This window comes from Cryptomeria japonica, chromosome 3 (genome assembly GCF_030272615.1).
Source record: "Cryptomeria japonica chromosome 3, Sugi_1.0, whole genome shotgun sequence".
Lineage (NCBI taxonomy): Eukaryota > Viridiplantae > Streptophyta > Pinopsida > Cupressales > Cupressaceae > Cryptomeria > Cryptomeria japonica.
In genome coordinates, this window is record NC_081407.1 from 140,888,198 (window position 1) to 140,915,444 (window position 27,247).

The following is a 27,247-nucleotide window of genomic DNA, read 5'->3' on the forward strand; positions in this document are numbered from 1 at the left end:
TAATTTATTTCAATAAATGTGTGCAAGTTGCATTTGTAGGAAAATGCAAGTGGGGGGGGGGGGATAAATGATTTAAATAAATGTTTTATTTAATTTATTTAAAAGAGGAAATAGGGGATTTAAATGAAATAGATATGATTTATTCATTTAATTGATTGTAAATTTGGTTGAATGAATGAATTAAAATAAATTGAATAATTTATTTAATTAATAGGAGAATGTTTGAAGATGCATTAGTTAAATATTAATTTAATTAACTGATGGCTAGTGGATTTTTAATCAAATAAATAGGAAATATTCATTTAATTAAATGGACAGATTTATGTGACTACAAGAATAAATTGCATTCTAATCAAGATGCAAATACTATCAGCTGGATCATTACATACAATGTAGATGAGCTTTCTTATAAAGGCAAGGCCATATAGATATGTGAGCACACAATCATGACATGTGGCTCAATGAGAAACAAGGGTAGGTAGGGGTAGGTAGGAGAAATAAAAAAATATTCCGCAAGAGGTGGATCACCCACCGAAGGTGGAATGTAACAACAACATAAGACCACAAAAGATGGAATTTCTCCTACATACATTATCTCTATGTGCATATTTCCCTATGTGTCTCATATCTAAACTACTATGAAATGCATTACCCTAAGTCAACTTAAGTAAAGTGTAATTATGAGACAAAATTTACACCAAACAGCCCCTTAAGTGCAACTTAGGGGAATGTAGACTCAAGCTAACAATGCAAGATGGGTCGTCCCGACTAAGAGGCCATGTTAGGTACCCATGTACAAATGCAAATGCACACAAACCAATGTAATCTCTCACAAACAAAGAAAGAGAGAAAAACCTAATGGGAAAAAACTCCCCCCCAAAAAAAGAGAGATGAAAAACATACAAAAGAACTCTAAAAGAAATATGAGAAGGACAAAACTCCATGTGAGGAAAAAGCCCCCCCCATAAGAGAGAAGAAGAGAGACCAAGTAGCCCCCCCTCAAAGTAGAATCTACACCAATGGTAGAAGCTCAAAACTGAATGAATAAACTGCTCCATGATCATTGAACAATGTTCCTCCACTTAGGAAGAAACAAAACCAAAGGTGTATCCATGAAGTCTCCCCAATCATGAAGGGAAGATGTATAAAAAAGACTCAAGATGTAGGGAGTCTCTAAAAACTGCCCAAGTGTCTCCATGTTGATGCTGAAAATTTCCCCCTCCAAATCAGGTGTACTAATCCACACTACTGAAAAAGGCAATCCAAGATCTAGTGGAGATGAATGTAGAACAAGATCCAAAGACTCACATGTCTCCTCTAAGGATAAAGAGACCTCCTCCAAAAGTACATAAGAATCCACAATCATGTCAACCTCGAAAGAATGATCATGTAGAGAATGAACAAGAAGGTCAGAGTGTTCCCTTGCAATAATCAAAGAAGGATCATCTTCAACAAAGCTAAGATGAATGTCATTAATGATGTCTTCCAAATCTGCAATGTAGAAGTCCACAAACAAACTTGTAATGTCTATCAATTAGTCATCCCAAGGAACTGAAGCTGGAAGACAAGATATAACCTGTTGCACTAAATCACAAGAAGACAAAACTATTGCAATATCTTCATCATCAAGTACAATAGTAGATGTGATATCAATAGGAGGAGATGAAATGCATGTCTCAAGCGTGAGGTCACATGTGAAAACACCCAAGTTTAAGTACCCAAAGTTCTCCTCAATATTTGAATCAACACAATAAGTGTGATGATCATGTGAAGAATCAACCTCATCAATAGGAACAAAATTTGCAAAAGAATACAATTGAGATGCATGATCCACCACCCCTGTAGCAATAATAGCTCTACTCTCCAAGTCTAATGATAACTAAATCAGGTGTGAACTCCAAAGTTTTCCTTATTACCCCATGAGTGATCTAATAGATGGAAAGAAGGTTGTTTGTCAAATGGGGTACACACAACACTTCATTGAAGGAGTTATCCCCAATGGCAATAGATCCTTTCTCAATCACATTCATATATGTATGATTTCCCATCAAAATTGGTGGCTTTATACAAGGCTCAAATGAAGAGAAGATAGATTGTGAAGATGCCATATGATGAGGTAAGCTCTTGAATCTAGAAGCCATCTCCTTGAATTATGACTTTAAGTAGTACAAAGAGATTGTCCCTTACCTTTTGATTTCAAGGAAGGGGAAGGAGATGAATCCTTCTTCTTGTGAGAGAATAGTAAATCAATGTTGTTCTTCTTGAGGATGTTGGTCAACTCATCAATTTGCTTAGTGCGGCAATGATGCTCATCATGACCACTTTTCTTGCAATATGAACAAGAAATCCTCTCCTTATATGATTTTCCCTTAGGTGAGGATGGAAAATCCTTTTGTTGTGGTGAGGAAGATTGTGCTCTATCTTGTTGTGTCTTAGGCTTTAATTGCTTCTACTTCTTGTTGTAATCCTTTCCTCAATTCTCTTGATTAACCACCAAATCCATGGACTTTGAAGGCTTGAGAATCCCCATGCTCAACAACTTTGACTGCTCCAACATCAACATCTCTGTGAATGCATCAAATGAAGTCATAGTGAAAGAACTACCCACTATCAAGTGATGAGTTTGGAAGCTAGAAACAAATGCTACATATTCTGATGGAAGCTTTCCCAATAGATTGTAGACCAACTTGCATCATTCTTATCAATGCCACAATCCTTCAGCTTCGCTCTTAGCTCATTTGCCTTGGTAACATAATCTTGGATTGCATCAAAGTTCTTGAGATCCAACATGGTGAAATCATTATCAAGTTGATAACCCCTAATCTCATCAATTTGGCCATACAATTTTCCCAAGACATCCCATGCATCCTTAACTGTTTTAGACTTGTCAATGTGAAAGATGAGATCCTTTGATATATACTTCCTCAATGTTCCAATAGCCATAATACTTTTATTGAGCCATTCCATCTGAGCATTAGGATCAACTGGTGTAGTGATAGTTCCATCAATATAATGAATTAATCCTTTTTCCATTAGCTTACTCCATACATCAATTTTCCATGAAAGATAGTTATGTGGAGTTAAAAGTGGAAATTTAGGAGAACCCGTAGCAACAAAATGAAAGAACACAAATAAAAGAGAAGCACAATCACACGACACCTCCCCAATTTCACTCAATCAAAGAGCCCTCCCCCAAAATGATGATTTGACATTTTATACTTAGTGCGTGTACAATGGGCCACTTGCAAAAAATGGCAAAGTGGATTTCTGATTTCAACTTTACATCTACCTTAAATAGGCTCTAAGAGACTCCAACAAATATCGTAAGAGATCTAAGCTGAGATCCAAGAAAAATATAAGTACCATATATGCCAAAAATGACCAAATACTAAAAGTAGAATTTTTACTCAAAATGGTAAAAATCAGATAGCACCATTTGAAAGTAGACGAAAAATGATACACTTTAAAAAAAAATGGCACCTAAAAAGGAGGTCATATGACCCCGAACAAAGCCTCTGAAGTTGAAAAATTGAGGATTGGATAGTTGTGAAAAAATAAAAATAATGAAAAACCTATCCACCAAAACCAGAAAACACCACCACTACTGCAGAGAGCACGAAAAATTAGTCCAAATAAAAAAAAAATTGTAGTGGGAAAGAAAGTCCTCAGCTCGAGATATCACCATTTGAAGTTCGCCTATCAAACTCAAAATAAAAATGGAGAGGGGGTTGAAAATGAGCTGACATCAACATTATATCAACAGAGAATATTATTTGACTTGCAACATATTCCTTGTAGTGATAAAAAAATCCTCTTCCTTTTCCTTTAAAAATTTGATTAAAAAGTTTTCAATTTTTTTTTAAGAAATATGGAGGGCCCACGTGGGGCCTCCTCACCCCAAACTCCACATCCCACACATGTGGGTACCAATGTAGAGTCAAAAAATAAAATAAATGCAAATGATATGAAAGCATTGTGGAGATGAATGAAGCTCGATAGAGCAAGTAAACATGGCAATCACACCATCTAGCAATAAAGGAATGATTATGGCCTATCGACCCAAGTATTTCCCCACACGAGTTGGCAGTCAAGGATGCTAAAAAAAAGCTCCAGCCACAACAATGCAAAGTAGTGCATATGCAAGCAAACCAGCCAATGAATATGGATTGTCAAGTAGGGAAACCTCGGCCCGATCCAACGACAATCACAGGCAACAATAAACTTTTTGTCCAAAACAGATAAATTTCCCCATAATAAATTTTGCTAGAACAATATAATTTGTCACAATTATTAAATTTTGTAAAAATACAAAATTTTCTTGGATCTACAAAACTTATACAGAAAATAAACAATAATTGAAAAACAAATTCTGCAAACTGTTGTTGGGAAGGGGACAAATGGTCCTCCGACTAAAAAAAAAATTTCCTACAAAAAAACTTTTACCCGAACATGGGCGTATTTGTAGTCAAAATTCATGGAAATGGCCTCTTAGACTTAATGGTGAGGTCAAAATTTTCATAGGATGCCCTCAAAATGTGCAGCTCCTCAGATATGAAAAATGAATGCTCCAAAATGTCTCCAAATAGAATGCTCAATGAAGCCCCAATGGTTTTGATACCATGTAAGAATTTGTCAAATATAGCCAAGATCTAGAGCATAGGGAATAGTACAAAAGGGAAACAATAGATTTGATAAGAATAAATTGTATTCTAAACAAAATTCAAATACTATCAACTGGATCAATACATACAATGTAGATGAACTTGCTTATAAAGGCAAGGCCATATGGATATGTGAGCACACAATCATGACATGTGGCTCAATGAGAAACAAGGGTAGGTAGTGGTAGGTAGGAGAAATAAAAAAATATTCCACAAAAGGTGGGTGATCCACCGAAGGTGGAATGTAACAACAAGATAAGACCATAAAAGGTGGAATTTTTCCTACAGACATCATCCCTATGTGCATACTTCCCTAAGTATTTCATATTCAAACTACTATGAAATGTATTACCTTAAGTCAACTTAAGTAAAGTGTAATTATGAGACATAATTTAAACCAACAAGTAGTAATATCCATCTATTAGTTTGTAGGACCCACCTAATAGTGTGATTTCACATGAGCCACTTAATCGACTCATCTCAAATCACACTAGCTTCTCCAGAAAGACTAGTGTGATTTCAGATGAGCCACCTAATAGTGTGATTTCACATGAGCCACTTAGTCAGCTCATCTCAAATCACACTAGCTTCTCCAATAAGAGTAGTGCGATTTCAGATGAGCCACCTAGGTGGCTAGGTGGCTCATATGAAATCACAATAATAGGTGAGTCTTGCACGCTAATAGATGGGTCCTACTAGAGAAGTTAGTATCATTTCACATGAGCCAACTAGATGGTTTATCTGAAATTACATGAGCAAACTAGATAGTTTATCTAAAATCACACTAATAGGCAAAATCTTAGGTGGTTTATTTGAAATCTACTAATAGATGAGTCCTATTAGTGTATCTCAAATGAACCACCTAAACAAATCAAATCTTAGAACATACAGTTTAAACTTATGTATCATTACATAAATGTTAATATAATCTAAGATTTATAAGTTTAAGTTCTAAAATACTTAATCTAAACGTTAAATAACCAATATTTAATGTTTATATTTTTTTTGATTAAATATACCCCCAAAATTAATAACAATAATAGTATGTGACATTACAAATTTTCATAGTGATTCCCAATAGTGCTCCTTAGCACCGCCCTATTTTCTTTATACACATATCATCCAGACAAAACATCTTTAATAGGCATTTAAGGTCATATTCCATAGATGATGGAATCACATCACCCATGATAGTATTGTGTCATTTAGGACCACATCACAACATAATAGTTATGAGGGTGACCCAATTATTATTTTTAGTTTACTTTCAACATGTATCTATTTTTAAGTAATTCTAAACTATAGTTTAAAATATGATCAAAATAGTGAACAACTATCTTATGATTGTAGCTAGGCCCCCTCTCTTAATTTTTAGGTTTCTAATAGCTTTCATGTAGAATTTGTCACAACTATTTATCTAGGTTTTTTTTAATATATTTAATTTGTTGAATTTACTGATTATCCTTAGATACATTTATAGACCATGTCTTTATCTACAATATTGAATCGAATTATTGTTCAATATCAATTGCATCTAAAATATAATAAATACCTATTATTTTTTAATTTAATGTATAGATTTTGCAATGTTAAGACCCGAGATAAATTTCAACAATTGTTGTTGATTACAAGATAATGCTCTTTGTTGCAATAAGATTTTTTTATTAAATTTAAGTTGTTCAATTTTTTTAGATGAAATAGACAAATAATGTATGGACTATTCTTAAAAAGTGGATGAAATAGAGTCATGCTCCAAAGTCATGTAAACTAGCTCAACCCTAGGATAATAAAAGTATCAAGCGGCCCAAAAAGGAAACAACCAATAAACAACAAAATCACACAACTTCAAAATGTAAATAACCATTCAACAATTCAATACACTTACAAGCATAAGAAAAAAATAAAGTTATCCAACAAGACCAATGAAACTAATAGTGAGGGATGGATCTCAATCATCTAGTTCCAAACCCACCCTCTATCTAGTAAATGGTAGAAACACAGTTGTTGTTGCACCAAAAGATCGACTTGTTAATGCTCGACACAACTGAGAGATTTAATGTATCCACGAAAGGTGGTTAAGCCATGTCACAAACCTAATCACTACATTGCACAACACAAGGAGACCAAGGGCACACACCTTTCAATAGTAAATCCTAGCCCATCCTCAATAGACTCCTAACCAAGAAGAGAACTATTGTGTTCAATTGGTTTCTCTTGATTAAATGCTTGATTATCAAGAATATCATTTTGCATGGAAATTGATGATGGCAAACAAGAGAATTTATCTTGCCTAAAATATAAAATCCACCCATACAACTAAGAGGACATGAAGGAAGCGTGATGAATGGATTGCTAAAGAGGATTCACTAATACATTTGGACTAGATTTCCGACCAAGGTTTCCGACGGAGAAGGTATATTGTGACCAAATTTGATTTTTTTTTTTTTAAATGCCCGAATTCGTCGTAATTCTGATGGCAATTTGCCATTTGGTTTTGACGAAGAAGGCATTAGCAATGAAAATTTTCTTTTTTTCAAAAAAGTGCTCGAGTTCGTCGTAATTCTGACAACAACGACCATTACTTAAAAAAAAAAGAGGTCAATTCATTTGTGCATTGCAATCCCGTGTAGGCGTCCATGGTGACTTCAACCCCCAACAACATCAAACCCGCGTCGAAGGCATTCGTGCATTGCTTGCAATCCCGCACAGGAGGTAGATTCTTCACCTTAATTTCATGTTGCAAAAAATATACCATTCAAGAGATTCTACAACTTTTGCTTGCTTTTATACATGCTACCTATGCCTGCATTCTTGTGGGATATTGACCGATTGTGGAAGCAACTCTTGGAGAATGAGAGATTCCTTTTTTATGCAACAGATGTTAGAAATGAGACATGTGGTGGTTAATTGCCCTAGTTTTTAATGCAAACTGGTCAATCTTGTATTCATATTGATTATCCAATCTCAAGCCGGATGGCTCCTAGTCAAAGGTGTGGTTCCCTGAATGCGTAATACCCTGTAGGAATCCACTCCTCATAAAACCATAGAACTGTGATTGAGGAGTGAGCGTTCAATTTTGTCGCAGCAATCCCTTCCTCCCGTATACGTGTTGATTGATCACTATTGTACGAGCTAATATATAGGGTGGTGTCTGCCTCTGACTGCTGAATCAATGCAGATCAAACCAACGCACAAGAAAACAATGGGAATGAATATTATTCAAGTGATTTGCAACCTTCATTCAGTGTTGTTTGGGCAAGCCTTTCTTTCTCTTGCCAGCCAGCCTAACACACCCGACCCGGAAGCCCTAGGGAGATACAATTGTGTTCGGTTCAGCACAATCCTAATCTAGAAGGGGTGGACTGAAAATCTCCAACCACACAACTTATCACTTTGTAATTAACATATAGTATAAAGCTAGTCTATATGACCCCTGAACCATTTTCTTACTGTCTCGGGTTACCCTAGTTTAGGGTATTGGCAGTTTTTACTAAATCTTCTCTATTTTAGGGTATTGGCAACTATCTCTCCTTTTGCATAGTTTTAGGTGGCATACAAAGTCACTTCCTTCTTTGGCTTCCGTGTGGCCTCAACCTCAACGATCATCTTTTGCAAACTTACTTTCTTCAATACTCTCTTCTTTATCCTTTCAAAGTTGAATTGTAGCCACTTAGGAACATCTAGATTCTCATCACTTTGGATGGACGGGTTCATGGTAGTTACAACCTCCTTTGACCTTTGTTCTTCATCTTGTTGCTTGTGCACCTAAGTTTAAAATTTTGGAGGAGTCATCTTGGGGCTGGGGGCCTAGATAGATCCTTTTTTTCTTGTTCTCCATGCTTCTTTAACTTAATATTCTAAGTTCCTTCTGACTTATATTTCATTTTCATGAGTCAACTTATAGTTCTTAATTCAATTATAGGCTAGTATCTTGTGTGTTGATTGTACCTCTTAGTTTGATAAGGTTTTGGGTGGAATTTAATCTGTAATTTTGAGGAAAAAGTTTCCCTATAAATGTAATTTCAAAATTCATTTTGAGGGTCTAATAATTGATTATTTAAGGTCCAAGTTTAGTAACACTCATTAGTGTGCTTTCTTTCAAAAGACATTTAGCAATAGGCTGTAGATTGAATACTTGTGCTTTGCCAGTATATTTTGAAGAATTAATGGAAATGAAGTTCATAGTTTGCAACGGTATTGGTAGTCCTTTTTGATTGCTTGGTATTCTTTTTTTTCTTTCATTTTCCTTAGTCCTGAATTAATATTTACATTTATGAAACATCTTCTTTGTTATAATCAATTTGTGCATCTTTCGTGGTGATTGAGGTTAATAAGGAACATGTGAATGAATAGTAGTTGTTGTTCTAGAGCTTTCCTTGGTCTCATTTTCATGTTAGAATTGGCAATTTTGGCATGATAAATTATTTACATACAAGGTTATTTCTAGATTTTGTTGATAATGTGGATTTAGGTAATACTGATGATTCATTTTCTCATAGCCTTGTTCTATCTTTTGTAATTTATTTTAACCTTTTACGTTAGGCAGATTGAGAAATTGACATTTCAACTTGATTAGTGACATTTTCCCCTTGAACAACTTGATTAGGAAATGATAAATTCTAAAGGTAAGCTAACTTAACTCAAGGGACTGAGATGGTATCCTACCATGAAAGATGATAGTTCTAAGAAAAAGACTACCCGGTGATATGAAAGTTGATGCAAGATAGTAAGGACAACAAGGAAATTTATTTTGAACTTTGACAAGATTGAATCCTTGGGTGGAAGTTTGAATGGATTGATAGCGAAAAGGCATGTTGATGCAGAGAATCCAATAAACTCAACCAACAAGGGAGATATTTCTCCCAACTCACCTATTCAATTAGGTGTCAACCCTTCACTTACTCACAAGACCCCTCACAAGGCCACAAGTTACTCAAAAGGATTCAATACCCCAAAACACACCCATACTCACCACATTGAATCACACTCAAATAGAATAAATAAACATGTCTAAGTCACAATCCAACACTCCAACATTCAATCACCACCAACAGCCTCAACCCTTATTCACACAAATCCTCCTTCAACTGGGTCTTCTAATCCCCCCTGGTACTCAACTCATAAAATGTACTAGATATCCAAAAACCAATGTACTTTTGGATACTCTTACAAGACACTAAACATATACCACCATGGGTCTTTACCCTCCCAACCACCCAAAGGTCAAAGGAAGATTCACTGCTGCAACACTCAGTTTTTGTGACAATATCAAGCACTTAGGATAGTCGCTCCTTTTATGACAGTATCAAGATCAGATCGATATTGGACTGGGTAATAATGGAACCGCCAACAATGTATTTCTCATCTCAAATAATAAAGAGAATATAGGGCTGCATCTATGAAGAAAAAAATGTTGGAAAAGACTATCTCCACCTACTTGGCCACCGGAGTGGTTTTTGAGGTGTATTCAAAGCTTTTACTCCTTTTGTTGCATTTTCATTTGAAATATGGTTGAATTGGCTTTGTAAGATCCTAGATACTTGGTACATGTTTTAATCGAGTTAAAAGAGTCTCAAGACTACCCTATAGTCATGCTCTACCTTATCTAGCTACTCAATTAGCTTCCCAAACTTATAGGACATATGGTTTTATTCCTTACTTTGAGTTGAAATTGTCTTGGGTTAGATATAACTAAAATAAGCCATTCCTTCAACTACTTCAAAAATCATCAAAAAGACTTCATAATACTATCTACATGTGTTTCTATCCTTAAGAAGTCTAATTTATGCAAGTGAAAAAACACCTAAGAGGTCATAGCTACTCCTTTTGACTTGGTAATATTCATGGTTTTTCTTTGTCTATTTAAATTCATTCCTTGCATCTTAACCACTATCTTGTAGCATACTTTTTTTTTTTTTTAGTGAATTGCATTTAATGGACTATTGTGCATCTTTAAAATCATTTGACAACTTCAGGAAATGGTTTTCCTTCTTTATTACTTGACTATATCATTTAATATGCATGGTTGGTATTATCATTTAATTTTCAAGATGGACCTTATATGGATGGTCCTTGCACCTTTTCAAATTGAACTTTTGCAAAAGTCCAAATTTGGAGAGGAAATTCCTACTATTTGCGAATCCACTATTCATCTTTCAAATTTTAGGTCCAATTTCCATGAATAAGGGTTCCCAAGACCCTAGTCCTATAAAAATGAGTCATGAGGAACATTGTGAATAAGGGAATGAACCAAATTTATGGAAACATTGTCAAACCTAAGTACAATTAGGCATAAATAAGGCACAACCACTTAAATTGAGTCCAAACTTAGTGTATATTTTTAAAGAGATACAAATTATGATGCAATATTTAGCCCCCTCTTAGCAAGAGTATGAAATTATGCTCATTTACTCTTTGGAAAATATGGAGAAACCAAATATTCTTTCACCAAGATATTGAAGAGTCAAGATGTCTACAAGCTTGGAAAGGTGGTAGCTCCCAAGACTTATGATATTGTCAATCTACAATATTGAGATAAAAGGGAGGTACAAAGTGAGTAATATGAGTAACATTGGTAACACACATGGAGCATGCAAAACACAAAGTTATGACATTTAGAATTAGTAAGATTCATATATTCTCACTAGGAACCATATCAAAAAGACAAGGCATAGATCTAGGACTAGTAAGATCCTTATATAGTTACTAGGAGTCATGTCAGAGACACATAAAAGAATGATACCCAAGTTAGTAAGATCCTCTAATACTTAGTCATAGATCGCATTCTAACAACAAATAGAGACCTAATTGTGAAATTTTGAGGTCCACTGGGAAAAAAGTTGTCATATTGCCATGACAACTTTTGCATTTCCTGTAGAAACTTCTTAAAAATATGGTTGGAAAGTTAGTTTATGGTGGTTTGAGGTTGTAACACACTTGGATGGGAATAAATAGGCCTTTGGCATGCCATCCAAGAGTTTTGCTTAATGAAATTGGGGTTTTATGTGCGTTTTTTCATGCTATGTATCATATCATGCTTGATGATAGACCTTTTTTCATGCTATGTATCATATCAGGGAAGAATTTGGTTGATGATAGAGAGAGGGGTGAGGGGACCCTATGCAACCTTCGGAAGGGTTTTTAGATCAAAACCAAATGAAATAGATTAAATTTCTATGACTGTCCTAAGGGTATTGATTGTCACAGTCATAGTTTTACTACTGATATTGTTTTTGTTTTGACAGAGTTGTGTTTGTAAACCCAAGTGTGGACATGTAATGGAGTCATGAGATGTCTTAAGACTACATCAATACTTAACAACAACATAGTGTGTAGGCACCTAAAATATGAAAGGACTACATATTGGAAGGCGCGTGTGATGATGCCATGAAGGTCTGATATCCCTATGTATCAGATTGAGAAAACCAGTGAAAGACAAAAAAAAATACATTGAGAAGGAAAAAGGTTGAATTGCCTAATGTTTGTTGTTGAAGTGATGTGTGGGGACCCTGCCAAGTCAAATACCTTGTTGTAGTTTCAAAGGGTGGAAAAAGAATAAGCATTTTATTTCCAGTCCTAATAGACCATCCATCATAACAATTATTACCAATATTGATGTGTGTGTTGCAAAAAAAGTTCTAGAGGAAGGCTCTTTCTATTGTAATACCAAGTGAGTGTTCATAGACCTTCTGTAGGGTCCTCCTAGCCTAGAGTTAGGAGTTCGAAACCTACATACATTGATTTGGCCTTGTGGCCATCAATGAGTTCTCACCCAATAGGACAAGTCTTGAGACTGACAATTTTGGAAGTGTGGCATTGTTGAGAGCCAACACTTATGTGTGAACCCCATCTTCACGTATTATGATTATTTGCCATGATACTTGACCCTATCCTCATGGTGTTGGCTCAATTCATATTAGTGTGTTTTGTTGAAGAAACATGATGTGAGAAGTTTGATGCAGAGGCAAGGGTAGAACTCAGTATTTCATATTAGGACAACAACCACATTGATTAGGCAAGTCAGATAAGGTCTCTCCAATGTTTACGATACTGAATTCACATTAGACACTCATGGATTACCCCAATTAGACATCAATCAACTTAATATCTTATACAAGGATTGCATACCACAAAGCCATTAGATATGTTTTGAGATGAAAAAGAAGAGTTAAATGGTTTTGGTTCAATGGTGATAATTTCTATTTTCAAGTAATTTAATTCGGTATATTATACTGAAATGTGATTTCATAACTAACATTTCAACTTCTATATAACTAGTTCTATAGCCCGATTTTCTTGCCTGTGAAGAAAGACCATGTCAGACAATATCAACAAACAACAAAATAAGGAGACAATTGCTAGATTGTGGTCTAACTTGAAAAGAAAAGGTGATGGAAAATGTTATTGTCCGTGCAAAATTTGTAAGGGGTTAAAAACTAGAAGACTTCTAATCAAAACAACGAAGAAACATTGTAGGCTGCATGATCACATTGAAGGTAGACATGATTATCATCCATTGGTAAGTTTTTCATTATATTGTTTTAACAATTTATATACATAATAAATCACGTGATGATGAGATCATGATCATGGCTTATTTATGTTTATCAATTTTATATAGGTCGAGCACCCCGGAGCACGTGGTATGGATCAACACAACCTGGAGAATATGGTTTTCAAAGTGGACGAACATGGAGGTGTGAATATCGAAGCTGAAGATAATGATCCCATGGAAGATGTTGTTACTAATCAAATTGCCATTAGTTTTTGTATTCAAAGTCATACTATATATTCTAGTTGGTTAGCACTACCGAATCATGCAATCGGTACACATAGAGAAGTTGGTATGCACAGTCTAGTCGATTACAGAGGAAAGCAGTCACAGAATGCAGAATACACTGAGCTGTCTACCGAGTATCTTTTTGAGACTACCGAGCATCAAAGATGACACGCCGAGTGAAACGTGTTACCAGATACATTGAACCTGGACATGCATATGAAAACGTGTTACAAGATCGAGGCACATCTAACCGTTATTACAATAGAAATTGCACCAGAAGATTTTATATGATTTTAAGGACAATCTAACCAATGAAATATTTTGTTTAGTTATTCATTCGAGGAATCTTGTTTGTAAGATCGAAGCAATGAATTGGATCACCGTTTTAAGAGATCTATTTATACAACATTAGTGAAGTGTATGTATGCACGAAAGAAGACTGTTACAGAGACACAAAGGTCATCGAGAAGGTTTTCAGAGAACAGTCAAAGAACAGAGTAAACATAAGGGTTTACCGAGTTACTATATGGGTTACCGAGGTATGCTATAAGCAAGGTAATCTATTCTAAGCACATAGAATCTACTATAACATTTCAGATGTAAAGTTGCAGATATTTGTAATGATTTTATTGTAATATTGTGAAGTTGAAAGAGAAACCTTTAACAGGGTAAAAGACTCTAATCAAGTCTATAAATTGTAAAGCCTCTAACCAGGTGCAACATTCAGAATAAATGTTGTAAAATCCTTTAGCAAGGTAGATCTAACAAATCTTGTTACTCCTAACAGGGTATGCTATCAGAAATAGCTAAATGTAGCTCTAACCAAGCATTCTTTATTATTGCAGTAGTGAAGTTGTGGGTGCCATCCCCACCGCAATTTTTCTCTCTAACCAAGAGTTTCTGCATAACCAAAATATATGTGTTATGGAGTGAATCATGTATGATTGTTATCTATTTGTTTTAACTTTATTTTATGTTACTGCACTATTCTGTTTATGCATAACAGTAAATTTATTATTCAAGAAAATTTTTGGAGTACTGATTCACCCTTCCCCTCTCAGTACATTAGCTTTCCATATTGGGCCTAACAGAAAGACCATGTCAGACAATATCAACGAACAACAAAATAAGGAGACAGTTGCTAGATTGTGGTCTAACTTGAAAAGAAAAGGTGATGGAAAATGTTATTGTCCGTGCAAAATTTGTAAGGGGTTAAAGACTAGAAGACTTCTAATCAAAACATCGAAGAAACATTGTAGGCTGCATGGTCATATTGAAGGTAGACATGATTATCATCCATTGGTAAGTTTTTCATTATATCGTTTTAACAATTTATATACATAATAAATCACGTGATGATGAGAACATGATCATGGCTTATTTATGTTTATCAATTTTATATAGGTCGAGCACCCTGGAGCACATGGTATGGATCAACACAACCTAGAGAATATGGTTTTTGAAGTGGACGAACATGGAGGTGTGAATATCGAAGCTAAAGATAATGATCCCATGGAAGATGACGATCATGAGCCAAAAAACACAATTAAAGATGATGGTACAAATACATTGATCCATGACACATTTAGTACTCGCGCAACTGATCATGATGATGCAGATGACCTTGATGTTGTTCATGATGTCCCTCTACTTGAGAAGGCATCTGAGGCCCTTTACGAAGGCTCGCAGGCAACTCTTCTCTCCGTTGTATTATTGTTGGTGAAATTGAAGGTTATGAATGGTTTATCCAACATAACAATATCACGTATGTTAAGGTATGTCATATATGTCATAATAAACTGTGAATCATGTTGTACCATTAATATTCTTTATATTAACAAATTATATTTTTTTGCTGTAGATTGATAGGTGAGTTTTTGTTACCACCATCAAATATTCTACCTCGCTCATACTGAGAATTATCTGTCGTTATGAAAGATATTGGAATGGAGTATCAAGCAATAGATGCTTGTCCCAACGATCATATTATATATCAGAAACAACATGAATTTCGAACTGAATGCCCTGAATGTCATATCAGTAAATATCGAACATATCAAATAACAAAAAGGGTTCCTCGCAAGGTTCTTCGCTATATTCCCATTATTCCACGTATGCAACGATTATTCAAGTGCATTAGCTTGGCACAATTTATGGATTACCATGCACGCAATAGAAGTCAAGATGACATTATTCGAATTCCTACTGATGGTTCAACATTTATGGACATAGAGGAAAAGTGGCCACACTTTAAAGAAGAACCTTGTAATCTCAAGCTTTCATTGGCAGCGGATGGTGTCAATCCATTTGGAGAGATGAGATCTATTTACTTAGTGTGGCCTGTTTTTTTTATCAACAATAACATTCCTCCATGGATGTCAATAAAGAGGGAGCACATAATATTGGCAATGATTGTTCCAGGTATTTTATCATTTAAATATAGTCGTCTAAATTTAATTACAAATATTGCAGTAAAATGGTCATAATAATTATGTAATGTTTTTGTTCATTCGATTAGGTAAGTACCAAGTTAAAGATATGAATGTATATATCGAGCCTCTTATCGATGAGTTGTTGGAGTTATGGAATGGTGTCACTATGTATGACGTCTCTAGACCAATAGGACAAAGACAATTTCAATTCCATGCGATGCTTCTATGGACAATACACGATACCCCGAGGCTAACACATTTTTGTGGTATGTTATAGTGTTTAAGTTGTGCATGAACATTATAATTCAAAAAATTATCATATTTAATCCAATTATACATTATCTTGTAGGTCTTCAAACAATGGGAAAATTTGCATGTCCTGTTTGTGGTCCAAAGATGAAATCTTGTCATTCAAAAAGTTTAGGAAAGCAGGTGTTTGATGAGTATAGGCACTTTCTCCACAAAAATCATAAGTATCGAAATACTAAAAAACATCTTTTCAATGGGAAAGAAGAGAATACATCAAAGCCACGAAGAATGACACCTCACCTGTAGAAGTTGGAATATAATAGAATTAGTCATCAAGGTAATGCCATTCCATCTATTGGTTTGTCATAAAACATTTTTTCTATTTTGTTTTGTTTATTGATGATGTGATTGATGATCATGAAGGTCATGAAGGCATAAATGACCACCTTCCTAAGGGACTAAAAAGTTATCCCCAACAATTTAGTAGGTTGCCCTACTACGAGTAGTTACAAATTGTTCATTTGTTTGATAGTATGCATATTGGAAAGAATATAACATAGATAGTATGAAAAATATTGGATGGAAGGCGTGACAAAGAAAAGGTTGACAAATTTACAGTGATCTCTTCGTGACCACACCACAATTAGGACAATGATCTCAAACACACTTTTTACCGTTCTCTTGGTGATTGTGCCCAATTGTGTATGTCTTGCTTATGTATGAAAATGGCATTTTGCAACTTTCCACTGACGATGTATTTGAGATGTCTTTCATTTAGATATGGCATGAGCTTAGTCCTAGAGTGAGACTAGGGAGTTGGACCATCTCAACCATGGTGTGCCTGATCATATTAGCTTGAAACCATGGGCCTCATATTAGCCTCAAACCTATGCCCCCTACTGGTAGGTGGTGGGGATAGAATATCATTCGCTATACATATCAATGACTGGATAATAATAAAAAAAAATTGATAAAAATATTATCATCGTCAGAATTACGACGAATACCAAGCTTTCCACCGACGATGAAATCGACGGACATACAACGTTCTCGTCGGTGAAATGTTTTGGAGTCGTCACACTTCCGACTCAAACCACACAAACATTTGACGAGGATGTTGTACGTGCGATGACACTTCGTAGTCGGACGATCGTCGATGCCTCCGAATGGACCGACAACACAAGCGTCGGACAAACAGCATCACCATCGGTGCGAAGTTCCAAATTGTTGTCGGCTTTGCGACGAAATCTACTGAAGCATCCAACGGGGATGCTGCATGTCCGATGACTTTTTTGACCAGAAGAGCGATCATGCCCACCGTTGGCAGAGTCCATGGGACTATCATATTTCCAATGGTCAGGACATCGTCGACAAATCTAACGACGAGTTTTCGATGGCTACTTTTGTCGGCACTCTGACGAAAATTAGTCGCAATTCTGACAATCAGCCATCGGAAATTAGCTCTGAATGTACTAGTGATTCCAACCAATTCATCTCTCAAAATACCACTAGGAGCTATCACTATGGTCAAACCTTTTACCATGATGTGGGAATTGACTATGAGGTGACAAAGTAGGAGGAACCCAAGCCAAAACCCATATGGATCTTTTCTCTATTGATCCAAAAGGACATAAAGAGAGAAAACCTCTCAAGCCACTTTGTTTCATTACTTTCCTCAAGCCACCTTTGGAACATGTAAAATAAACAAATTGAGAAGCATAAAACATTCCAAAATGCACCCTAAGAAATAATTAAAATGGGTTATTTTGGACAAAGAGCATTAAAATGTAACAAAGATCGTAATATTGATGACTCGGGTTATTAAGAGCATTTTTAGGTTATAAACTATAAAAGACATAATGGATATGAGGTTTTCATGAGACAACATTTTAGTTCTCTATAAATATAATATTCCGCAGAAGGACACATAAATTTGATCTATTATTATAATGAAGGGATAAAAATGATAAGAGGAAATCATTTTAGTTATATTAAAGCATAATATTGTTAGGTCCCAGGAAGGACAACTGAGAGGGGGGGGGGGGGGGGGTGAATCAATTGTGAACCAGTTGTCAATAAATTGTAATCAAAATGCAAGTTATTCCAATTTAACCTTAATGTCGGTAAACCAAACTTAAGTGTCGGTAAAATAGATTAACAGATATAGCAGTACCGATTTAACTTAATGCATGAAACATAAAGAGAAACAACATCCACAACACATAACACAGAGATTTTGACGTGGAAACCCGGTAAGGGAAAAACCAGGGTGGGAAACCTTACCCACCATTAGACGATACTACTGCAGATAGTATATCTATACAAATGGGGTCTGCACATGCAGAAAGGCCAACTGCCTAGAGCTCACTGCTCAATCACAAAATAGGAGTCACGTTGACTACACAATTGGATGGTTAAATCCAATGATAATGCATTGCTCAAAATAGCATCTCCAATGCTGGATTCAATATCGATTAAGCTCTGAACATGAGTGTCAAAACACCTTCATAACCTTCCTTCAACCTTCGAATAATGCCTGCGTGATTCGCACAAGGATCTACTTATTTTTGCTCTTGAATATCCACACTCACTCATGATTACCACGATCTTCAATAAGATCTTACAATTATTTATACAAAACCTAAGACCAAATGAATAGGTCAGCTCACTAAAGATATTACATTTAAATCAATTACAAATAAGTCTTGATGCGATACAACATGTCGGCTCAATACATTTACCACAATAACCAATCAATAAACAATCTCCATGACATGTCATGCTGATCTGGAATAGATAACATGTACTGGTCCATAACCTAGACTTATCTACCGGTAAAAGCAAATCTGTCAATCCAATTAGACCAATAAGCAAAACACCAAAACCAAACTTCCAATTCATGTCTTCGACATAACCAAATGATCTCCAAGTTATCATCGCTGTCAGTGAACAATATAACCTGCTGGTGAACACATACCGATGACTGTGCATAAGCCACTACTGGTGAACACATACCGGTGACTGTGCATAAGCCACTGCTGGTGAACACATACCGGTGACTGTGCATAAGCCACTAACCATACCGGTGAACATAATGTAAACCTCCAAGAAGACAAGTGTTGACATCAATGACAAAACCAATGCAACACATGACAAATTCATCCATAATACCAACAAATACAACTATGAAAGGACTTGCAAACCAATGCACAAGATTTCAATTTGAAAGAAAATATAAGGGAACAAAATTAATCACCTTAAATAATACAAATCAATATTTAAAATCAATAAGACATGGGGTGTGAGAGTGAGTTTAAGAGTTAAGAAAAATGGGAGATATATTTGATTGAATGAAAGTTAGGGAAAAGGAGAAAAAAAAAATTGTAAGATGAGAATTATAGATGAAAACAATAGATCTAAGAAAGAGGGGTTGGGAGAGGTTGGCAAGGCACATGGAGAAGTAAAGGTAGGTGAGAAGAAGGGAGAGGGTAAGTGACACATGAAAGAAATAAAAAAAATGTTGAAAAGTGACTTGAAAATAGTAAAAATAAACAAGGCATGAGTTCCTATCCTAAATAGACAAGACGTAGGAAAAACACATTCTAAAGTACAATACATTACCAAAATTTACAAAAATTGATTTAAAATATTATGATAAAAATAATAATAATAATTTTAATTGGTTCATATTATGTTATTTATATCAACATGTGTAAAAGACCAACAATGGGTTTTGTTAATGAGAATTCCAACTACTTTGCAAGATAATAATGAAGAAAAGAATTTGTTAGATAACACATTCAAATGTAAATTGTCGTTTCTTAAGCTTATATTAATCAAAACTATTCCATACGGTGAGCCAACAAAGAAGCTAGAGCACCCACTAGAGGGGCATTGATATATGTACATGGTTCTGTTTGCCCTGATTTCAATCGACTGTCTATAAATTGGTCATTATGGTCTGGCCCTCCAACAACTGCTCCAATTAGAATATTTGGGTTAGGGTTATCTTTGTTAAAGTAATTAGCATATCCTTCTTTGCATGTTATGTGACTGGGATGCTCTCTTACTGAAGGCAATGAGGCGCCTCTGTGATGAACATATCTGGGGAAGTGAGGCCCATATCCCACCATGTACGAAAAATTCAAAGGATTATCACCCAATATGTAATCTACCTGCATCAAATAAGATTTTTCATTGAGTTAGAATAAGTGTTTTGGTTTAGATATCACATAAAAGTGGTTAATGATTGTCTTCTATTTTGACGATGTTTAAGAGCAATTTTTTAAATTTTGATTTAAACAACATATTCTAAGCTTTAACTTGTTTAGATGGTTCATCTAAAATTACACTACCTTCTTCAATAGGATCCATCTATTAGTGTGATTTCAAATGAATCAGTTAGGTGACTTAATTTTGATTTAAACAACTTATTCTAAGCTTTAACTTGTTTAGGTGGTTCATCTAAAATCACACTACCTTCTTCAATAGAATCCATCTATTAGTGTGATTTCAAATGAGTCAACTAGGTGCCTCATCTAAAATCGCACTAGCTTCTCTAGTAGTAATACCCATCTATTAGTTTGTAGGACCTACCTAACAGTGTGATTTCACATGAGCCACTTAGGCAGCTCATCTCAAATCACACTAGCTTCTCCAATAGGACCCACTTGGTAGTGTGATTTTAGATGAACCACTTAGGACCCACCTATTAATGTGATTTCAGATGAGCCACCTAGGTGGCTAGGTGGCTCATATGAAATCACAATAATAGGTGAGTCCTACACACTAATAGATGGGTCTTGCTGGAGAAGCTAGTGTCATTTCACATGAGCAAACTAGATGGTTTATCTGAAACTACACGAGCCAACTAGATAGTTTATCTGAAATCACACTAATAGATGATTCCTAGGTAGCTTATTTGAAATCCTACTAATAAATGAATCTTATTAGCGTGATTTCAAGTGAATCACCTAAACAAATAAAAGTTTAGAACATACAATTTAAACTTATCTATCATTTTACTTGTACCTGACGTTGAGCAGCACCTCTAAGTCTAGCTGGAGTAACTTGAACATTGCCACATGAAATGACTTGATTTGAACGGTCTAGATAATTAGCATAAGTCAAGAGTAAAAATGAAATGGTAGTCACATCCTGCATGTTGGCCGCATCTCCTTTATAAATTAGTCCACCTGTCCAGGAACCAGATTTTCATGAGTTCTCTGTGAATCAGTATCAGTAATATGAGCAATTGATTCATTCATTTACATGAAAAAGATTTGTGTTACCTGGAGTGAAGTTCACATGATCGTTAGGTGTTTCAGGTAAGACCCAACACATGAACTTGTCTGCGTTGCTCTTGAATTCTTGCATGGAACTCAAGTTTGCTAACAAAAACTCCTGAACATATTCAAGTTCAAGTCATCAGAAACAAATTTTTTCTCGGGGTTTTTTAAGATCTACGAAATAAGGCAATTTGTTATGTGGGGCAAACAGGATTGTTATGTTGATAAGCACAGGCATCATGGAAAAGTTAATGAGCATCTTGTGGGTTTCCAAACTTTTAATGACCATATCAAGCAACTTATTACAAAGCTTAAGGCAGGAAAAATGTTAGTTCACCTTGGCTAAGAGCACGTTAATTCCTGCATGTTTGTCGTCCCATCCAAATTCCAGCATGGTTTTATCAGCCCCCAATCTCTCAGCGTTTGATAAAATGTAGTTTCTATAAAACATGCTTGAGGTTGCTTTACGTAACCACACCACAGCCCACAGCAACTCATCCTGTAAAATTGAAGAAAACTTCAATATATATAGTTGCATGAAGGGTATTACTGTAATGAAATTAGTAATGGAGATCACTGAGAAAAAAATCGTACATGGTAGCCATTAGAGGTGCAGTAAAATGGGCACGCTCCTTGTACTGTGGTAGTGTAGGATGCTTGGTACTTATCAGCAAACACAAAACTCTGCTTACACATGTTCAATTAGCTCTTCAAATTTGTATTTTCTGTGAATTCTCTTGAATGAATGAGGAACTTTTTTAATGATGGATTATAGAATCTGATTTGAAATATAGATTAAAAATAAATCTTTTAAATCAAAGATTTGATTTTGTTAAATCATTTCAAAACGAATTAACAGTTTTTTTATTAAAAAAGCAGCTTTAATTAGAACACCAACCCTTAAACATAATCATAGGCTATCAAAAACTAAAAGTAATCATAGACTATCAAAAATTAAAAGCCCACAGGCAGTACAACACAAAAGCATATTAACGGTTAAATACATTCACAAATAACTATTTTCTTAGGGTTTTTTGTTGTGTGGATTATTATAAAGAGTTTGTTATGTGCTAACTATAAATCCCTACATTATAAGTTATAAACAAGTGCATTACTTACACGAATTGCAGAGTCCAGAAGTGCTTGAGAATATGCAGGATCTGAATTTTTGAAGACAATGGATGCAGCAGCCAAGGCTGCAGCAGTTTCAGCAGCAATTTCTGAGCCTGGCTTTTCCTTGGTGATTTTGTAAACTGTTCTGGCAGTGTCCATATCTTCTGGTCTCTCCCAACAATCATGGTCTAGGTTAGGATCACCTACCTAGTGTAAAAATAACAATAAAGCTTGATAAATGTATGCTAATTCCCTCATAACATAAAACAAATTATGGTAGGACATCCATAGATGAGCTAAGGAAATTTCTCTGGTAGACTTGAATTTGAAAAACAGACAAGAGTTATTTATTTACATTGATAAATTTAGAGTTTAATTGAGGAGAATGAAGCAAATGTGGGAGAATAGAGAGAAATTTTCCCTAAACAAGTAACTACAGTATGATCTGTCTTGTGACATGGAGTGAGGTGAGAGAAATGGTATGAAAGAAGAAGATCAATGTGGTAAAATATTTGACTCAAAAGAAGATTCAAAACATTTTTTTAGGTAAGGTTACAATTTGAGATAGAACTTATAGGTGAAGGAGAGCCCAGAAGAAGAACTAGTACATCACCTGAACATATATGGTGTCTGGATATGCAGTAGTTTTGAGCAGATAATCTGTCCCCCAGCGAATTGCAGTCCTGGCATTGTTGAGCTCAGAACCCATGTGCTGCCCAAATTCTATTACACTCCATGACAACATTGTGATAGTGAAAGCCATGGGTAAACCAAATTTGACATTGTCTCCTGCATCATAATATCCTCCCACCAAGTCAACCTGCACAGCAAAACAGAGCATTCACAAACATACAATGATTCTTGCATAGGCCCAAAATCGAATTTGCAATGTTAAAAGACTTACATTTTCCTCGGAACCATCATGAAGAGCTGAGTCATCTCTCCATTTCAAGCGTTGATTAGCAGGGAGTTTTCCTGATCTCTGACCTTCAAAGAAATTAATACACCTTGACAGAGCATGCCTATAGTCTTTTCTTGAAAAGCTGCTATTTGTGCTCATTGGTAGAGCTACTGACAACAGTAGTAAAACCGGCAGTAGTAAGACCAGCACTCGGGCTCTCTGAAACTTAGCCATTTTTGATACCCAATGCTGATTGTTGCTTGCCCTCAACTTCCTCCACCTGTGAAACATATCAGCCAAAATTAGCGACACATCTATGGTGAAGCCCAAAAACCAGATATTCCAATTATATGTTAGATTCATGCAATTCAAAAGAGAAACATACTATTCCTAGTTTTGGTACTACAGAGAAAACTGGAAATTGATCTTTTACAATAAAGAAAAAACTGCAGTAAGACGTCACTGACACAAAAGAATTTAGCAATTGAAGATTTTCATGCAAGCAGCCAATCCTCTGCCTCAACCAGAGCTTTCAGTATGGATTATTCTATCAAAGTCTTTACAACTCGTGACTTGTGAGAATTGCAACTGCTTTTTGTCATGAGTATTGGTGCAATTACAATGAAAATGGTATGTATATGGAGATATGAATCCTGAAACGGTTTACATAAATGTAGCAGAGTTAATGTTTTAACTGTATTCCAGGCCTTTCTTACGCATTCATCCTCCTTTTTTGAAGAACAGCATTAAAAAAAAATGATGATTCTAAATCTGTTTCGTTCGACTTTCTGCTTTTTCGGCTCCTGTAAAATAGTTCTATTTGAAAACATTGCATTTACTAAAATCATTTATAGCACGTTCTCCATTATTTCTCTTACCCAACATTATTTCTACACCAAAAGTAACACCTTTACAAAAAAGGTACCATTAACTGTAAAATAGGCGCTTTGATAAAAGAAAGCGGTGAACTCTCCTATATTTTCTAATGCTTCTATGAAATGTTGGATTTATGCTAGTCTTTAGGCAAAATGCCCGTTTTTTCACTTTTGAATCGTATTTGACAGCTTAAAAAATTAGTAGAACGCATGTATTGACATGTTATTTTTTTCTAATTTTATAATATTTTAATATGATTTTTTAGAATAGTTCTATTTTTTCATATGAATTTTAGAAACTTGTCATAATTGAAATGATAGAATATAATTGATAAAATATTTTAATATGAATTTTTACAATATATTCTATTTTTTTATATATGAATTTAGAAACTTAGTCAATTTAATTTTTTAAATATATTTAATAAGATTGTTATAGAAACTTGTCATAATATATATAATTTTAAAATTTAAATGTTTATTATTACTAAATTAGTAATTATTAATTTGATTATCATTTAATGTTAATATATAATATATATTAGTGCATTAATTTAGAAACTTGTTTAGTAAATTTAAGATTTTTGCATATATTACTAGTTTATCATTATTTTCTCATTAAAAAAATGATTTTCATTTCTTCCAAGAAAGATGTGCATTGATTTTCATTGCTTCAATCTTCTACTTCTATATTTTTTGAGAGTTAATAGTTTTCTTAAAACGTCAAATGAAAGGCATTGAAATGACTAAACCGTCATAAAAAATGCATATGACAGGTAGGGGTGACCGTCAAATTTCAGGCCTGTTAGCAACCCTTCATAGATTAAAATGACCTTTCATCTTTTCATTAGAATGTTTCTTATACCTAATTTCTTTCATAGCAGTGCACTCATGCTCTTCATGGATGATGAGAGAAGTGGTTTACTTATAACTCTTATAGATGATGTTCTATTTAAGAGCATAAAAACTAAAATGAAAATAAAGAAGCCATAGACTTCAAAATTGAAACATGTCTATAGACAAAACCATTATGAAATTTAGAACCATCATAAACTACTAGCATATTTATATTTTATAAATAAAGTTTATGTTAAGGAGGTGGAGAGATATCAAATTTAAAAAATCTATCTTTTAGGATAGATTAATTAATTTCATATGATTAATATTTATTAGAATTTAGTCTTATTTTAGAATATGAAATGATTTGCACGTAAAAAAAAGAAGTTTCTTTTTGTTGATGATATTTGATGATTCGATTTAACCATATTAAATCTTACAATGTTTTATTGAATCCGTGTATGCTTATTTGATTTGCATTAATTAATATGCTTGATAAATAAATCTAGCTAATACCATTATGAATCAGTATCTCATTCTACAACAGTCCAGTAAGCAACAATTCATGTTCTTTCCAGCAAGATTGAGTTTATTCTCCATCAACGTGTTCTCCTCAGTAAAGGACATCAATTGATATAGAAGAAAAGTCAATTAAGAGAGATCATTATACAACAATCCTCAAGCTTGTTGTAGTTCAATTGTGTGAATTCTTATCTATATTATCTGATCACCAAAACTAACATGGTATCAGAGCAGGTACGAAAACCGAGAAAGGTCCTGTAGATTTCCTTTCAACACTTCGCACAACAATCATTGATGTCTAGAGAAGATAATTCTGATAAGGCCAAAGGCCACTGATTGAAATTAAGATGAGAATACGAATTAGATATTCGTGATTTGGGTACTAAGCGGTTGAAGGGAGTTTATATGCAGCTAATTAGATGAGAAAATGCAGCGATCCTTTATAAAGAAAGACGCCATACATAGAAAGCAATATACTTGACAACAAGGAATTAGAAGCCCATCTGATACATGTCCGATCTCGATAATCAAAGGAACCAAAGAATGTAGTCTTCAATACATGGGAAGACTGCAAATTGTCTTATATTCCATGCAAACACTTCCAGTGCCCACCATTCATAGTGGAATTGTCATGATTGCAGACGAGAGTCTATTGTAGCTATTCAATGGGTTAGGAGACGTGGCCATGACAAATAGTATAATGAGCAATGATTCAGAACAATGATCTCTTAATACTTTTCGAATGGTCTTAGTATTGCACGTACAGAGGAGCAACCAATTTGGAGAAGGTTGATGGTCAAACAATGAGCCACTGATGCATCTATGAGGTATTCGTAACGTCAACAACAAAAAATGTGATACATATATTTAATGATGTGATATATGTATTCAGATGGGGAAATAAATGAAAAGACAATGCCAACCGCATGATTAGTCAGCGATAATTGAGAAAGCAAAGAATTGTTAAGGCATAGCACATTGAGCATTACAGAGTATGTTATGAAAAGATACATATTATAGAGGGGTGATCACAAGAACTAGTAATAACAACGATTACGACTCCTTGATCAAGCAAATCGACAATTATGAAGAAGTCGATCATGAATCGAGCTAACTCATCAAATCTGAAGGATGCCACCTTTAAGATTGAAGGGGTATAAGATGCAGGTTCAACAACTTTATTTGCATACTTTAAAGAACGATCAGAATATATAATACCAATCAGTGAAATAAAGAGGATTCAAAGCATTGAGGAAGATAACCATCGATTAGATCAGATCAAATCAGATCAGAAATATTATTAAGTTATAGGCAGTAGCATCTTGTCCTTAGTGGAATGCAAGGGGTACATTCATTCCCATTATCAAATGAGAGAAAGATAAGATAAAATATTGGTATATCCCAAATGGGCACATTACAAGTGGATTCATATTTTATCACTAGAAGAGTGTGATCAGGCAAAGAATAGTTAATAATCATTAAAGAATAATGAAAGATTCTTTCAAAGGGACGTGACTCTTAAATGAAAAATCACTCTTTGGAGCAGCAGACAATTCAGACCTTACTGCATCCTTGTAATGGATTTTCTTT

The 27,247-nt window shown here is 34.8% G+C and overlaps 1 protein-coding gene across 1 annotated transcript; it reads right to left on the reverse strand.

Moving 5' to 3' along the window:
- Positions 1-19,963: 19,963 nt before the first annotated feature.
- Positions 19,964-23,636, reverse strand: LOC131027360 (endoglucanase 17-like). Its single transcript, XM_057957396.2, has 8 exons — positions 23,427-23,636; positions 23,136-23,342; positions 22,529-22,729; positions 22,004-22,093; positions 21,747-21,908; positions 21,413-21,524; positions 21,153-21,316; positions 19,964-20,296 (listed from the first exon to the last, which is right to left on the reverse strand). Exons 1-8 carry the CDS (start codon positions 23,580-23,582, stop codon positions 19,964-19,966), a joined length of 1,425 nt encoding a protein of 474 aa, XP_057813379.2. The 5' UTR covers positions 23,583-23,636.
- Between the last annotated feature and the right edge of the window lie 3,611 nt (positions 23,637-27,247).